Source organism: Eumetopias jubatus, unplaced genomic scaffold, assembly GCF_037043125.1.
Source record: "Eumetopias jubatus isolate StellerSeaLion01/CBP00866 unplaced genomic scaffold, mEumJub1_p1.0 scaffold_9, whole genome shotgun sequence".
NCBI classification, from domain to species: domain Eukaryota; kingdom Metazoa; phylum Chordata; class Mammalia; order Carnivora; family Otariidae; genus Eumetopias; species Eumetopias jubatus.
Window position 1 is genome coordinate 97,641,053 of NW_028274815.1, and position 14,059 is coordinate 97,655,111.

The window sequence follows — 14,059 nt, forward strand, 5'->3', positions numbered from 1 at the left end:
CTCCGGCCCCAGGTGCTGGAGTCCAGCCTTTCCTGCAAGCTCTCCCGTCTTGAATCTTGGCCTTCTAGAGCGTGAGCCGACGGCCCTGCAGAGGGCTTTGGGACGGCCACCCTGGTGCAGCTGGGAAAAGCCAGGTGCAGAGAGGTGGGAGCCACCTACCCCTCGACCAGCAGAGCACAGCTGCTCCTGGCTGGCCTTCTTGCCTTCACCTGGTCTGCTGCCACCTTGCAGGGTGGTGGGCAGTCTTGTCTGTCCCCTTTGGCCTGGTACTGGCCCTTGGCCAGATAGTCGTTCCTGCCTTGAAGAGATGTCTTGTGTCCTAGGGAAGGAGGCCTCCTCACACTGGGGAAGGCAGGTTTGGAGCTGCCTTTCTTCTTTGTTTAATCAAGTTTCCTCCCTTCACTTCTGGACTTGTCACAGGTCCTGAGATCCAGCTTTTGCGCAGTGTTGAAAGGGTCTGTTTGGTCAAGTGCCTCAGCCCCCCCACTTCCGGTGGCCTGCGGGCCTAGCTGTGGTCTAGTTGGCGAGGGAAGTGGGGCGCGTGGGTTCCAGCTGGCTGCCCCCTCCCCGCCTGGCAGGGGTACCATGGCCAGTCAGCCTGCGTCTGGAACTTGTTTGGTCCTAGATCAGTGAGGAGAAGGGGTGTCTTGCCCCTTTCTCTGAATTTCCGGCTGTTTCTGGGCAGGGTTGCCTTGGGATATTGTTGTGCACATTTTGCTCTTTGCTCTGTATGGTCCGCACACCATGCCAGTCGGAGAACATCTTCACCAACACACATCAGAACTCAACACGACTATAGAGTACAAGAGGCTTCGGTAATGGCTTCAGGACTTGGGCAACCACTCGTGAAAGAGCAGGTGCCCTGGAGGGAAGGTGCGCCCACCGGCCCCCGTCACCCAGGGACAGCTCTTGGGTCCGGCAGGAGCGGACCGGAGGCTGCTTCTGCCCTGCAGTTGGGGGCTGGTGGCTGTCTTGCAGGCAGAACGCCGAGCTGGCCAAGCTCCGGCAGGAACTCAGCAAGGTCAGCAAGGAGCTGGTGGAGAAGTCGGAGGCTGCACGCCAGGAGGAGCAGCAGCGGAAGGCTCTGGAGACCAAGACGGCCGCCTTCGAGAAGCAGGTCCTGCAGCTGCAGGTGAGTGAGGGAGCCGCCCTCTTGGCGCTCTGCGCGCTCCGCCTACTCTGTGCCGAGCGGGGACAGACCAGAGCTTGCTCGGCCACCTCGGGTCATCGCTGGCAGCCAGGATTTTGGCAGCGGGCAGCCCATGCAGGGCTCGGGCAGGAACGCTCAGCCTGGGCCTCGCTAGTAACAGGGAGAGCTAGGTTGCAAGGAATGGGTGCTTTCAGCGTGGTAAGGGTTGTCCTCAGTGCTCCGCGAGTGTTAACTTGGCTAATTCTCATCCTAACCCCATGACGCAGGTGCTGTTGTTATCTGTAATTACCCACAGGGAAATCTGAGGCACAGAGAAGTTAAGTAACTGGTACCAAGTTCACGTAGAGGTGGGGTTTGAACCCTCAGGTCTAGCCCCAGCGCTGTTGGCCACCACCTGTGGTACCGCAGTCTCTGGCTTCGAGGCTGGGTATGTACTCTTCCTTCTCAGCCTCTGGCTGTGGCCTGGAGCTCTTGTCTTCCCAGGAGATTGGCTGTTCTCCCTCGGAGGAAGGTTGTCCCTGTCCCCAAAGTGCACTGGGCAATATCAGCCCAGGGGCTTTGCTGCTTGTTGGCCTGATGACTTCTGGATCCCCCAGCTGGCCAGTTTGGGGGCAGGATGACTGGGTGTGGGGAGCCTTGATGTCATGCCTGCTGTGCATTTAACTTTTCGGGATGAGGAGGAAATCCTGTGGGCCCGAAGGGCTCTGGGCTCTTCTTCAGCTCAGTCACAGAAGTTGGGCCACAGCATGTGGGCCAGTGGGGCTGTCTTGTGGAAGGAACTAACACGACAGACATGAGGACTGATGCCTGGGTGTGTACAAGGGACTAAAAGGGAACACGGTTTGGATGGTTTGGGTGGCAGTGAGATGGATAATTTTGTGTGCGCTGATTTTCATGTCAGGGAGGTCAGCCCCTACCAGTGAGATCAGAACCCCCGGGGTGGGCCTGGCCGTGATTATGTTTTAAAGGTTTCTGGATAGTTCTGCTTCTGGGGCTGGAACCTCCACGCTGGCCCCTAGCTTGCCACCATTAATGTGTGCCATTTCTAAAGGACCAAGGCCTCGGCCTGGCTCTCACCAGTAAGCCCCAGACTCTGAGCGTCTCCTGTTCTCCGAGGCCTTGGGCTCCCATCCCCAGCCTGTGGCCACAGAGACTCCCATCTCCTCCCTGACACCAGAGATTCTGGGAGCAGCCGACCACAGGTGGTGAGGGAGGGTGGGGTGTGTGGCTGCCTTCTCTGTGGTCCTGGGGTTGTCCATGAGGCCCCTGGTATCTGCTGGGGATTTCAGAGCCTCAGTGTCCCCATCTGTAACATGGGCATGACTGTAGTACCTGCGTCATGGGCCGGCTAGGGATTAACCATACCGATGCACACACAATGCCTAGAATAGGGCTTTCCCAGAAAAAGAGCTCAACAGATGTGGACCTTGGTAGGGCCTACATAGGAAATCTCCAAGTTAGACTGGAGGTTTAGGTTGAGGGAAGCCTTTCTGTGTCACACGGACGTCGAAATGGGGCTTTTTCTTGTTTGGAACCACTCTTCTTCACCTGAGGCCCCTCCCCGAGAACTTACTCTTCAGGTGCCGGGGTTGGGGGGCCCTCCTGGCGTTCTCAGTGGGTGAGCCGACGTCAGAAATCCAGGCGCATTTTATAATGGTTGTTGGGGCGGGTTGGCAGGATGTGAAGGGCTCTCTGTGGTCCTTGGCCTCAGAGCCAGCTGAGGGTCCAGACTCCGTCCGGCCTCCTCACGGCCTTCTTCCTTCTGCCCGGTCCCCAGGCGTCCCACAAGGAGAGTGAGGAGGCCCTGCAGAAGCGCCTGGACGAGGTCAGCCGGGAACTGTGCCGCTCCCAGACCAGCCACGCCAGCCTGCGGGCAGACGCCGAGAAGGCCCAGGAGCAGGAGCAGCAGATGGCCGGTAAGGGCGGCCCCTTTGCTCCGAGGCTCCCAGCGGGCCTACAGGCGTGCGCCAGATGTGGGTCTGCTCACCGCCCTGGCCCCACTGCCGGGCCGGAACCCCCAAAATGAGTGAGCCCTGTTGGCGAGTGAGGCAGCGTGGGATCCCTGACTCTGCCCCTCAGGTAGTTGTGAGGTGGCGGTGGTGCCCAGCCAGGTGAAGGGCTTGGGCGGGGGGAGCAGAGCCGCCAGGCCCAGGTGCCAGGGTGGAGCTTATGAGCGCTGGGTGTGAGGGGCACAGCTTGCGGGCTGGGCTGGGGAGTTGGGGTGTGGAAGGTGCCTCCAGCTGGAGCCTCCCTTGCCACGGGGCCCGGCCTGGAGCTGTGGTTCTGGGTGAGCTGCAGCACCCCTGAGGCCTTCGCCGGCCTTCTCGACTGCCTCCTTTTGGACCTTTCTGGCTTTGCTGGTTCACTCAGCCCAAGAGGCCGGGTTTAGAAGGTGGGCCCGTGGTCTCCCTAGGCCTATAGGTGACCTTTGCCACCAGAAGAGCGTGGCATAGTAGGGGGTGCCGAGGGCCCCTGGAGAAATAGAGCAGACGGGGCCAGTGATGGCTCATGAGTATGCGCTGAGCACTGCCCTGGGCACCCAGGGCTTGGCCAGGAGTGAAGCAGAGGCAGCAGGGCCCCGTTCTAGCAGGTAAGACACACACAGGTAGATGGCCATGCATCGACCAGTCACGTAGCGCTGAGTTCTGCAGACTTCGAGTAGCCAACATGACCTAAAGCAGGGTTGGTATGCTATTTCTTTGAAGAGCCATGCATGGGATCTGTCACATTTGCTCAGCTCTGCTGCCCTAATGCAAAAGCAGCCCTAGGCAAGGTATAAACAGACAGACCTGGCTGTGTTCCAATAAAGCTTTATTTACAAAAGCAGATAGTGGGCCAGGAGTAGCCCTTGGGGTAATTTGCTGACCTCTGAATGGGCCAGGTGTGGCTTTAGACTGGATGGTCAGGGAAGCCTCTCTGAGGCGGAGGGAATGTTCAAGCCAAGTCTGGATGACGGGAAGGGAGGGGCTGGTCTCATAAAGACCAGGAAGAGGCAGAATGGCCAGCACAGGGACCCTGAGAATGGGAATGAACTTGAACTTGGCCTGTGTAAGAAATAGATGCATAAGGTTGGCATGACTGGAACAAGAAGGCAGCTGGCCAGTGTGGGGTCAGAGGGCAGGGCCCAGGTCACCACCCCGCCCACCCCCCCTGTGAGGTTTGGGTGCTGTGTGGTGTGAGCACTCAGCACCCCATCTGGGACGGAGATGGCATGAGCCCGTTGTACTTCCGGATGCTTTGGCGCTGGGTGGAGAATGGACCAAAGGAGCAGGAGTGGCCCAGGGGACCAGGGCTGGAGCTTTTGCAGTCCTTCTGTTCAAAGGCAACAGGCTGGGCTCAGGCGGCCCCAGAGGTGCTGGTGAGCCAGGGAGGGATTTGGGAGGCGGTGGGTATGGAACCCACGGGCCTCGCTGGCCTGTGAGAAGTGGGGGGCATGGGGAAGTGGAGCAGCCGGACTAGGAGACTGGGTTGTTTGTCGAGAGTGCTGGCTTCCAGTTGCCCAAGCAGAACTCAGCTGATACAAGCCAGTCTCCCAGAGAACAAATGTTGAACAGCTCCAGCTGGAATCCATTTTAGATTTCCAGCATTTTCCCAGGAGTGATCCGAGGGCATCGTGTGTCCTAGAGAGCAAAGGCAGAGGTACTTTGTCCATCAGCTAGTAAGATGCCCCAGTGGTCACAACTCTGTCTTAGCAGCCTAGGCACAGAGGGGGCAGGGGAGGGAACCCTGGGTGCTGTGTGCAGAGGAGAGGTGGTGGGGGTGTCCATCTCAGTGTTTCCCCCCCATCCATCCTTGCTGTCCTTTCTCTCAGAGCTGCACAGCAAACTGCAGTCCTCCGAGGCGGAGGTGAAGAGCAAGTGCGAGGAGCTGACCGGTCTCCATGGGCAGCTCAAAGAGGCAAGGGCCGAGAACTCGCAGCTCACGGAGAGAATCCGGTCCATTGAGGCCCTGCTGGAGGCGGGCCAGGCCCGGGACACCCAGGCCGCCCAGGTCAGCCTGGGGAAGGGGAGGGAGAAGGCCACAGTCCATCCTGCCAAGTAGAGAGGGCTGACAGTGGATGGGGCCCTGTCCTGACTAGTTGGCACGAGGGGCTGGTCTCACAGTGACCACGGCGCTTTTTGTCTCTCGTTCCAGGCCAGCCAGGCGGAGCAGCAGGCCCGGTAAGTGGAAACGGAGGGCCACAGCCTCAGCACGGGGCAGTCAGGCTCTTGCCTTTCCCCACTCCCTCCAGTGGCCCTGAGGACAGGGAGCAGACCTGGGCGGGAACGAGGGTCATCCTTGCAAAGAGCTCCTTGCCTCCTCTGGAGGAGCGAGACTCATCTGTGTGGAGAGTGGCAGGTGCCTCAGCCAGGGTAGTTTGCTGACCTCTGAATGGGCCAGGTGTGGCTTTAGACTGGATGATCAGGGAAGCCTCTCTGAGGCAGGGGGAATGTTCAAGCCAAGTCTGGATGACGGGAAGGGAGGGGCTGGTCTCATAAAGACCAGGAAGAGGCAGAATGGAGGCAGACCTTATGCCTCCTCCCGTCTGTCCATCCATCCGTGTCTTGGACGAAGGACTACCTGGTCAGAGGGTCTCCAAGGCGAGCGAGGGTTACACACCCAGATGGAGAACCCGGGTTGGGGGGGGGGTCACTCAGCTTTCTGCCCAGATTTGTGATGTCCGTGCAGTTGGGAGCTAAGTCACAGGATTGTCCACAAGGTAAACTTCACTGCTGACAGACCTTGTTTTCTCTCGGCGTTGGTGAGTGACCCAGCACCAGGCTGTGCTCAGAGGACTGTTTGTTTGCTGTTGCTAAGGCTGGAGCCAACACCTGGGGGGAATGGCTTGAGTTGTGGGGCTCAGAGTCCCTGGCCATCACCTCTGGAACACGCATCCCTGGGCAGATGGCCACAGGCTTGGGAGCTGGGTCCTGGCTGCCATGGCCAGGGCTCCACACGGTAGCCACCGGCAGAGAGGCATGAGGGGTGGCCCAGACTGTCAGCTGACAAGGTTCCCTGGGCGGCTGCCAGTGAGTCACCTCCCCTGTGCCTCCTCAGGCCCTGGCGCCTGGTTCTTTCTTAGCTTCAGGCTCTGGGTTTGGGGGCTGAGGAAGGAAGCCAGAGAGCCCAAAATGCCTTGTGGAAGACCCAGAACCAAGCTCTCCATGTCCGTTTCCCAGTGTGCTGCTTTGCAGAAAGCTCAGGTGGACTTCGTTTCTCATGGTATTTGTTGGAACAGAGAGGTTGTGTTTGATTAGGGTTTTTTGGGTTTTGGGGTTTGTTTTTTTTTTTTTTGCTTTTGTATTTTAAGATCAGATTCTTGGACCACACGGGGAGCACACAGCAAATGTGTAGGGTGCTTAAATCACATTGCAAATATGGTTAATCCTCATTTTTTGCAGCGTGCAGATGTGTTTAGCAGAAATTGGTTTTTTAAGTGTTCTGAATTTGTCAGAAAATTGTGTCTAGGTCAGGCCGTCCTGTTCTGGGTGGAGATGAGTGATCCCACCCAGGTGTTCTGGAACTCGGGCAGTGGCCACCCGGGGGGGGTGATTGTCGGCGTGTCCTTGCCACGTGCCTGCTGCCTCCTCCTCCTCGGGGTCTCGTTCTTTTGCGTTTGCTCATGGGGTGGTTTGCTGCAGGCGCTTACGTGACGCAGGGGGCTTGAGGGAAAAGCTGTGAGGGCTCCCGGCACAGCTTCAAGGATGGGGTCAAAGGTTCCTTGGGCCTGAAAGCAAGGCCCAAGGAGTCAACTGACTTGAAGGCCTTCCTGACAGCCAGTTTAGAGTAACGAGGTGAGGCAGTGCCATGGTGGGAGCTGCTCCCAGGCAGGGTGCTCAGCCCGCACTTAGATTGCTCAGCCCTAAGATGCGTTAGAATGGTGGTTTTCAAAACGTTTTTGACCGTGGCCCATGAGAACAAATACAGATCAGTATGTCCTCATCGGGCTGGCAGTGGCCCCCTGAGGCTGGCAGCAGCCCCTTCTGGTGGGCACATCCTCGGGTGGGGGCTTCCTTCCCAATTTCAAGTCCAAGTCAATCACTTCTAGACTTTAGATTTCACGTGTTCCTCAGACCTTCCCTGTCCTAAAACTTAATGTAGAACCTGACATACGAAAGTGCCTGTTTGAAGCCTGCTCCTTGGAATGGCTAGTCCAGCTCTAGCGGTATCAGCCTCTCACTCTGTGGATGATGAGGGTGCTCGAGGCCCACTGGGCTCTTGAGTGTGGGGAGAAGCGTGAAAAGATGGGACTGACATCTCACCTGTGCCATGGTGTCGGGGGGTAATCTGGGGCTGATTCCCGGAGCCTGGGCAGAGACCTGAGGGAGGAGCCTTTGGGTCTCTGCAGACTTAGGTTTTGGATGAAGGATGGTTCTGCTGTACGCGGTGGAGAACAGTAGCGTCCAGAGTCTTGGTTGGGGGCTGGGGGGGAAGGGGACAGCACCACATGAGTCTCCTGCTCAGCAGTCCTGTGAGAAGGCCCCGCCCATGTCTCTGGAGGGCTAGCTGACATGTTCTGTGGGGACAGAGCAGGACCAGGTCGAGCAGGAGCTGCGTACCAGGGGACAGGGCTCAGTTCACTAGAAGAGAAAGCTGGCTGGGTACATCCCTTCCCTGGCCACTGTGGCTGCTCCGACCTCTGCGGCCCCAGCGGCCCGTGTCACCAGGCAGAACTCTGGTGGCCTTTTGGGGCTGCATGCAGCCAGGACCCCGGGCCATTGGGATGAGTGGGGAGGATGGGGCGGGGGTGGTTCCTTGGGCTCCCCTGAAAGCTTGTGCCCTGTGAGGTGGTTGGGGGCAGCGGGAGTGGACTGACCCCAGCCGAGTGGCTCAGGGTGGGCATCTGAGCAGCAGAAGGGGCCCTGCGGAGGCAGGGCCTGGGGACACTGTGGGCACTGGGAGCCCAGCGGTGCCGTCCCTCTCTCCCTTCAGCCTCAAGGAGCTGGAGTCCCAGGTGCGGTGCTTGGAGGAGGAGGCCACTGAGCTCAAGGAGGCTGTTGAGCAGCAGAAAGGGAAGAACAACGTGAGTGCTGAGGGGCACGGGCGTGAGGCTGGGCTTGTGTGAACCGCAGCCCTCACCCCTCAGGAAGGGGGTCGGCTACCTCTTCACGTCCCATCATGCTGCTCGTGGCTGGAAGCCTGCCGACTTCCGGGGGCTTGGCGAGGCCTCCTTTCCCCTTGGGTCCATCACATTCCCAGGGCTGCCGCCCACTGGGTGGGCTTGGGTCCTGTGCCCAAGCGAGGAGCCCCCTCCCCCCCCCCCCGTACTGCCAGCCCTTGATGGGGTTGGGATGTCCCGCTTGGTCTGGTCTGGGGCACGTTGGTCGCCTTGGAGTGGGGAGGCTGGTGTCGGGAGAAGGGGATAGAAAAGCCCCTTTCCTCTGCAGGGCGTGCAGCGGGGTCTTAGCTGCATCCTCCCTGCCAGGCTGCCCCTCACTGCTCCTCACATAGCCCAGGCTCGCTGGCTGCCCCATCTGCTCTTCCCCGGGGAGCCCCCCCCTGCACCTCCCTGGGCCTGGCATGGCCAGAGCCACTCAGCGGTGGCAGGAGCCTCTGTCTGAGGAGCCAGGCTGACCCTCTCTTCTGTCTCCTTCATACTAGAACCTCCCTGAAAGGACGCGCACCTCCTCACGCCCTTGTACCACAGCCACTCCGTAGCGGGCTGCCCCAGGGATGCCCACAACATGGGCCAAGAGAAAGGGCATTTTGTCCCTTCGCAGCTCCCTGTGGGCTCCCAAGTGGGGGTCGGGGACGGTCCTCCCTCCCTGCTGAGCCTGGCCAAGGCAGCTTATGGGGGATGTGTTGGCAGCTGCCCCCACCTGGCCACTGACCTTTCCCACATCTCCCCCCCAGGACCTCCGAGAGAAGAACTGGAAGGCCATGGAGGCCCTGGCCTCGGCCGAGAGAGCCTGCGAGGAGAAGCTACGCTCCTTGACCCAGGGCAAGGTCAGAGAGTCCCGCGCACTCAGCCTCACCTGCTGGCTTAGCAAACCACATGAAACACACAAGCTGTACAGAGCAGCCTTGGCCGTGGAGCCTCAGAAACCCATGCCAGGGGCCCCGGGGCCGTCAGACGGTGTGCCCTGTGCCCCTGCACCTTCCTCCTTGCCCTCCTCCTCACCCTTCCTTTGCTTCCTTTCTCCTTGAGATGAAGGGGGAAACGTACTCTTGGTGCTTTCTCTCAGCTGGGCCCTTTGCCGGCAGGGCACAGAGACAGGCGGTGGGGGCTGTGAGTGAGTCCAAGGTTGGGCTGTCCTGTGGACTTGCTTCGTGTTGTTTCCCCCCCTGCCACTTTCTCGGGGCCTCTGCAGTCGTGGCCCTGAGGGTTCTGTGACCGGGCTTTACAGTAAACCACAGAGGGAAGGCTGTCTTCAGCAGCAAGCACTTGGTCCCTGGAGCCCGATGGGTCCCGAGCTCTGCGCCACCCAGGTGGGGGGATTGTGGGTGTCTCTGTGTCCAGGGCCCCCACGTTGCCTCTGGAGCCCTGGGCCGAGAGCCAGTGCTGAACTCTGGTGGGGGCGGGGGGCGGGGGGAAGGTGGCCTGTGCCGGTGGCCAGTGAGGGCCTCGCCCACCCCCTCTCGTGGCGTGTGTCCGTCCTTGATGAGAGGCCCCGGGCAGCCAGCCCTCCCCTCCCAGCCTCGCTCATGCAGAAGGCATGTCTGTCCTGTTACCATGAGCTTTGCAGGGACTTTCATGAGCTTCCCAGGAAGCCTGAAGGTTGTATCAGCCAAGGCCCCAAGTCGAGGCGGGAGGTGGAGAGCTGGCCTCAGGTCCTGCTGGGGCACCTCCCCAGAAGTGACCCGGGAGCCTGTTGGCCTTTTGTGACAAAGGCAGGAGCTGTGGTGGGAGGCGGCACCTGGCTTGCTCCCAGCCATGCAGCCGGCCTCCAGGGCCTCTGGCCCTGGCCTTGGACTGACATGACCCCCAGGGTCTGACGGGGGTCCTGAGGTCAGGGATCCACAGCAGGCCACTGGCATCAGGGCCCCAAGCTGCATCGCTGGGTGAGCCAAGAAGGGTCTGCTTCTGAGACTCGCGTCCAGATCCCATGGGTGCTGTGGTCAGGCCGGGCGTCTGTTGGTCATGCACGTTTCAGAACGCCGCTCAAAGGCCCTAATCCAGTCGGAGTTCTGGTGCCCCCTCAGGTCTCCAGCTCAGCCATGATCTTGGTGGGCCAGCAGCAGGCTCAATCTGCCAGCGACGGGTGGTTAGATAAGACTTTCTTTTAGCCAGAAACCTCCCCGGGGTCTGGAGAAGGAGTATTATGTGTCCCTAGGGACACGTGTGCTGTGCTGGGCTTCGCTTCATAGCCCCTTCCATCCTCCTTCCATCCCTTGCTTGCACTTTGTGCTGGAGCCTTAAGGAGGATGGGTGGGGTCTGGCCTGGCACAGCCAGCCAGGGTGAGTCAGACTTCAGAGGAGACGTGACCCCCACGGAGCCCTTAGCCCTTCTGGGTGGGTTCCTCCCTTCGCAGATTGCGGCTGCTGATCCTTGCCCCTCTGTGGCTGCTGGGCGCAGTCCCTCCTGGCCGGCGGTAGCCCCTAAGTGGTGGCCATTGGGACATGCACCTCTCCTCCGACTGTCTCCTCCCTGGCCCCCACAGCAGCTTGGTCATCCACGCACGCACATGCACGCACACACAAGCTTGTGTGGAGAGCTCTAAAACTGACAACCGATTGTGGGTGGGTTCCTGCTGGGAGGTGGCAGGGGAGCCTGCGCCTGCCCTGTGGGCTAGCTTGCCATGTCCCTCCAGCTGAGCGGAGGTCGCTTAAAAGTGACCCAGCACAGGGGCGCCTGGGTGGCTCAGTTGGCTAAGCGACTGCCTTCGGCTCAGGTCATGATCCCGGAGTCCTGGGATCGAGTCCCACATCAGGCTCCCAGCTCAGCGGGGAGCCTGCTTCTCCCTCTGACCCTCTCCCCTCTCATGCTGTTTCTCTCTCTCTCAAATAAATAAACAAAATCTTTAAAATAAAAAACTGACCCAGCACAGGCTGTGGCCAGAACCCGTTGCCGAGGTTGAGCCCCACCCCACCGCCCCCATCAGCCCCGTGGCACCTCCCGCCTTCTCCTTTGATCCTGTCCCTCTCCCCCCAAAGAGCTGAGGTGGGGCCCAGTCATCTCCACAGACACGCCCTGGGGTTGCCCCAAAGCGCGGGGCTGAAGGCCACCCTCCCCTCTCCTCCAGGAGGAATCAGAGAAGCAGCTCAGCCTGATGGAGGCACAGACCAAGGAGGCCCTGTCGGCTCTGCTGCCGGCGCTGTCCAGCTCAGCGCCCCAGGTAGGAGGCGGGGGGGCGGCCCCCAGGGGACCCTGCTGCCCGGAGGGAGTGTCTCTGGGCCCCACCTTGCACGTGTGGTTGCAGAGTTACACCGAGTGGCTGCAGGAGCTCCGAGAGAAGGGCCCCGAGCTGCTGAAGCAGCCGCCGGCTAGCACAGAGCCCTCATCGGTGAGCACGGCTGCCCCCCCCGCCCCGCCCCATCGCCGGGGCCACCACTGTCCCCTTTGCTGGCCCCTGGCCCCAGCGCCCAGAGTTGTCTCCTTGGGCAGCGGGGCGAAACCTTTGTGTCTGGCTAACCGGAGCCCTTTCTGCCCCCAGGACTTGGCCTCCAAGCTGAGGGAGGCTGAGGAGACCCAGAACAATCTGCAGGTCGAGTGTGACCAGTACCGCACCATCCTGGCAGAGACGGTAGGGCTCGTAGCTGGGTGTCCCTCAGGGGCTGCAGGGAAGCTTGCAGAGCCTGTAGGCAGGAGGCGGGCCAGTGGCCTTGGGGAAGAGAGCCCTGGGTTCAAGATGCTGGCTCTGTGTGACCTTGGGCAAGTCACAGCCCCTCCCTAGGCCCCATTTCTCTGGCTGAGCGGTAAGGGGGATGAGGGAGGGGCTCAGGCCTTCACCGCTTCTGAGCTGACGAGGGGGCTGGGTTGCGGGTTTGGGGCTGGCTCTCTGGGGGGTTGGGGTGCAGAGACAGCCACGACACGGAACAGACTGGGGAAGGAAGAGATGAGCGTGCGGCTGGTGGCCGGCGTGAAGCCACACTGTCTCTGTGACTTCAGGAGCCATGCTAGGTCCAGCCCTCCTGCCTGACCCCACCCCGCGCTCCTTGCCCCGGGGCCACTGAGGTCCGCGCCGGTGGCAAACCTCACCGAGGTGAGAGTCCTGGTGGTCTCCCTCGTGGGGCCCGCAGTCTGCATTTGCACCCTGGCAGAGACCCCACTCCGGGACTGACCCACCTGCCTCCCGCCGTGACACTGTGACAGAATCAGCGCAGCCATCGCAGGGGAGCCGGGGGGCAGGAGCTTGCAGCCGTGTTCATGGGGTCAGGGTCTCCGGGGAGGGGGCCAGCCTCAGCGTCCCGTTCCCCTAGGAGGGCATGCTCAAAGACCTGCAGAAGAGCGTGGAGGAGGAGGAGCGGGTGTGGAAGGCCAAAGTGAGCGCCACGGAGCAGGAACTCCAGAAGGTACAGGAAGGGCCCTGAGACCCTGTCCCCGGGTCAGTGACACAGGTGTCGCTTGGGGGGTGGGGGTCCTCCTACCCTAGGAATTCAAACATAACTTACCGGAGACTCACAGCTAGGTCAGAAGTTATCAAAACTAGAGGGAAAGCCCGTGGGGGGGGGGGGGGGGCGTGGTGGCGGTCCCGTGGGTCTCTTGGGAGACAGGGGGCGAGTTTGCTGGGTTTTGGTGACACCACATCAAGTGGGACTGTGGAGTGACAGCTGACTCTTCAGTCTCAAGAGCCCCCCTCCCCCCAAGGAAGAGGCTGCCGGTCACCCTTGAGGTGGGCGGGCACCACTGGGCTTTCCCGGGAGGGGGCCCATCCTGCTCGGGTCCTGGGACCGTCCCCTTCCAGGGGCTTAGGTATGATGAGGCCTTCCCCTTGCTTGGCAGTCACGGGTCACAGTGAAACATCTGGAAGGCATTGTAGAGAAGCTAAAAGGAGAACTTGAAAGTTCAGAGCAGGTAGGTGCGGGGCTCTGCCCAGTGGGCCGCTCTCCTTATTACAGAGGCCCTTGTAGTTATTTTTCCCTCGTGGACTGCGCATGTTTTGAGGGAGGCGAAGGGGTCTTGTCAGTCCTGCTCCTCCTCCATGAGGGCCACTCACAGGCTCCGCGGCCCGAGGAAGCCGTGGGGCCCCGGTGCACGGTGGCTTCCGCGGGGGCCGCGTCGCGGGAGGAGTGCGAGGTGGCCCCAGTGCTCTCTGCAGACACCCCGTCAGCCCTGGCCTTCTAGAGGGTGCCCCTGGCATCCACCTGGCAAGCCAATCTAAAGCTCTGCTCTCCGCCCCTGCTGAGGCTGAGAACACGCCTAGGCCCGGGAGTTTGGGAAGGTGTTTTGTTGCCGGGGCGCCCCAGCGTCTCTGCCTGTCCTTGGTTGGCCCGTTGCCGACAAGCCATGGGTGGGCTCCCAGCCCTTACCCCTGGGCAGCCAGACTTGTCGCCCTGTCACCCTGTTCCCTGTGGTCACTGCCTCCTGCGGGCCCACTGGGGGCATCTGACGCGCGTGTGCGTGTGCCCGTCCAGGTGAGGGAGCACACCTCACATCTGGAGGCAGAGCTGGAGAAGCACATGGCGGCCGCCAGCGCCGAGTGCCAGAACTACGCCAAGGAGGTGGCGGGGGTGAGTCCGCCCATGGGGTCCCCGGCCGCTCGGCGTTTCTCCTCCTCCCTTGGCTCGCTCTCACCTGAGCGCGGAGTCTGGGTTCTCAGGCTTCGGCCCTGGCCTCGGGCCAGCTGACCGAGGTGTGGCAGGGGGCAGATTGCAGTAGGACGGCCCCGCGGACAGCGCAGCCTTCTGAGGAGAATTCTCTCCCTGGCCTGGGGACACCGTTTCGGGGGCAGATGGGTTTAAATCTGATACTGGTTTCTGGCTGCTCAGAAGCCAAGAGCACAAGCCTGCCCCCTCCCCGCCATGCTGGTTTGATCTCAGACTTCAGG

The 14,059-nt window shown here is 61.0% G+C and overlaps 1 protein-coding gene across 5 annotated transcripts in view; it reads left to right on the forward strand.

Annotated features, from left to right (window-relative positions):
• RRBP1 (ribosome binding protein 1) overlaps positions 1-14,059 on the forward strand; it is a 63,981-nt gene that overhangs the window by 44,924 nt on the left and 4,998 nt on the right. For all 5 annotated transcript variants that reach the window (XM_088026700.1, XM_088026701.1, XM_088026699.1 and 2 more), the window contains exons 7-18: positions 979-1,132; positions 2,928-3,066; positions 4,962-5,140; positions 5,285-5,310; positions 8,063-8,153; positions 8,984-9,076; positions 11,315-11,407; positions 11,492-11,575; positions 11,726-11,815; positions 12,492-12,584; positions 13,015-13,086; positions 13,647-13,742. In XM_088026700.1, the coding sequence (XP_087882826.1) occupies positions 979-1,132; positions 2,928-3,066; positions 4,962-5,140; positions 5,285-5,310; positions 8,063-8,153; positions 8,984-9,076; positions 11,315-11,407; positions 11,492-11,575; positions 11,726-11,815; positions 12,492-12,584; positions 13,015-13,086; positions 13,647-13,742 (1,210 nt within the window). The remainder of the gene's footprint in view (positions 1-978; positions 1,133-2,927; positions 3,067-4,961; positions 5,141-5,284; positions 5,311-8,062; positions 8,154-8,983; positions 9,077-11,314; positions 11,408-11,491; positions 11,576-11,725; positions 11,816-12,491; positions 12,585-13,014; positions 13,087-13,646; positions 13,743-14,059) is intronic.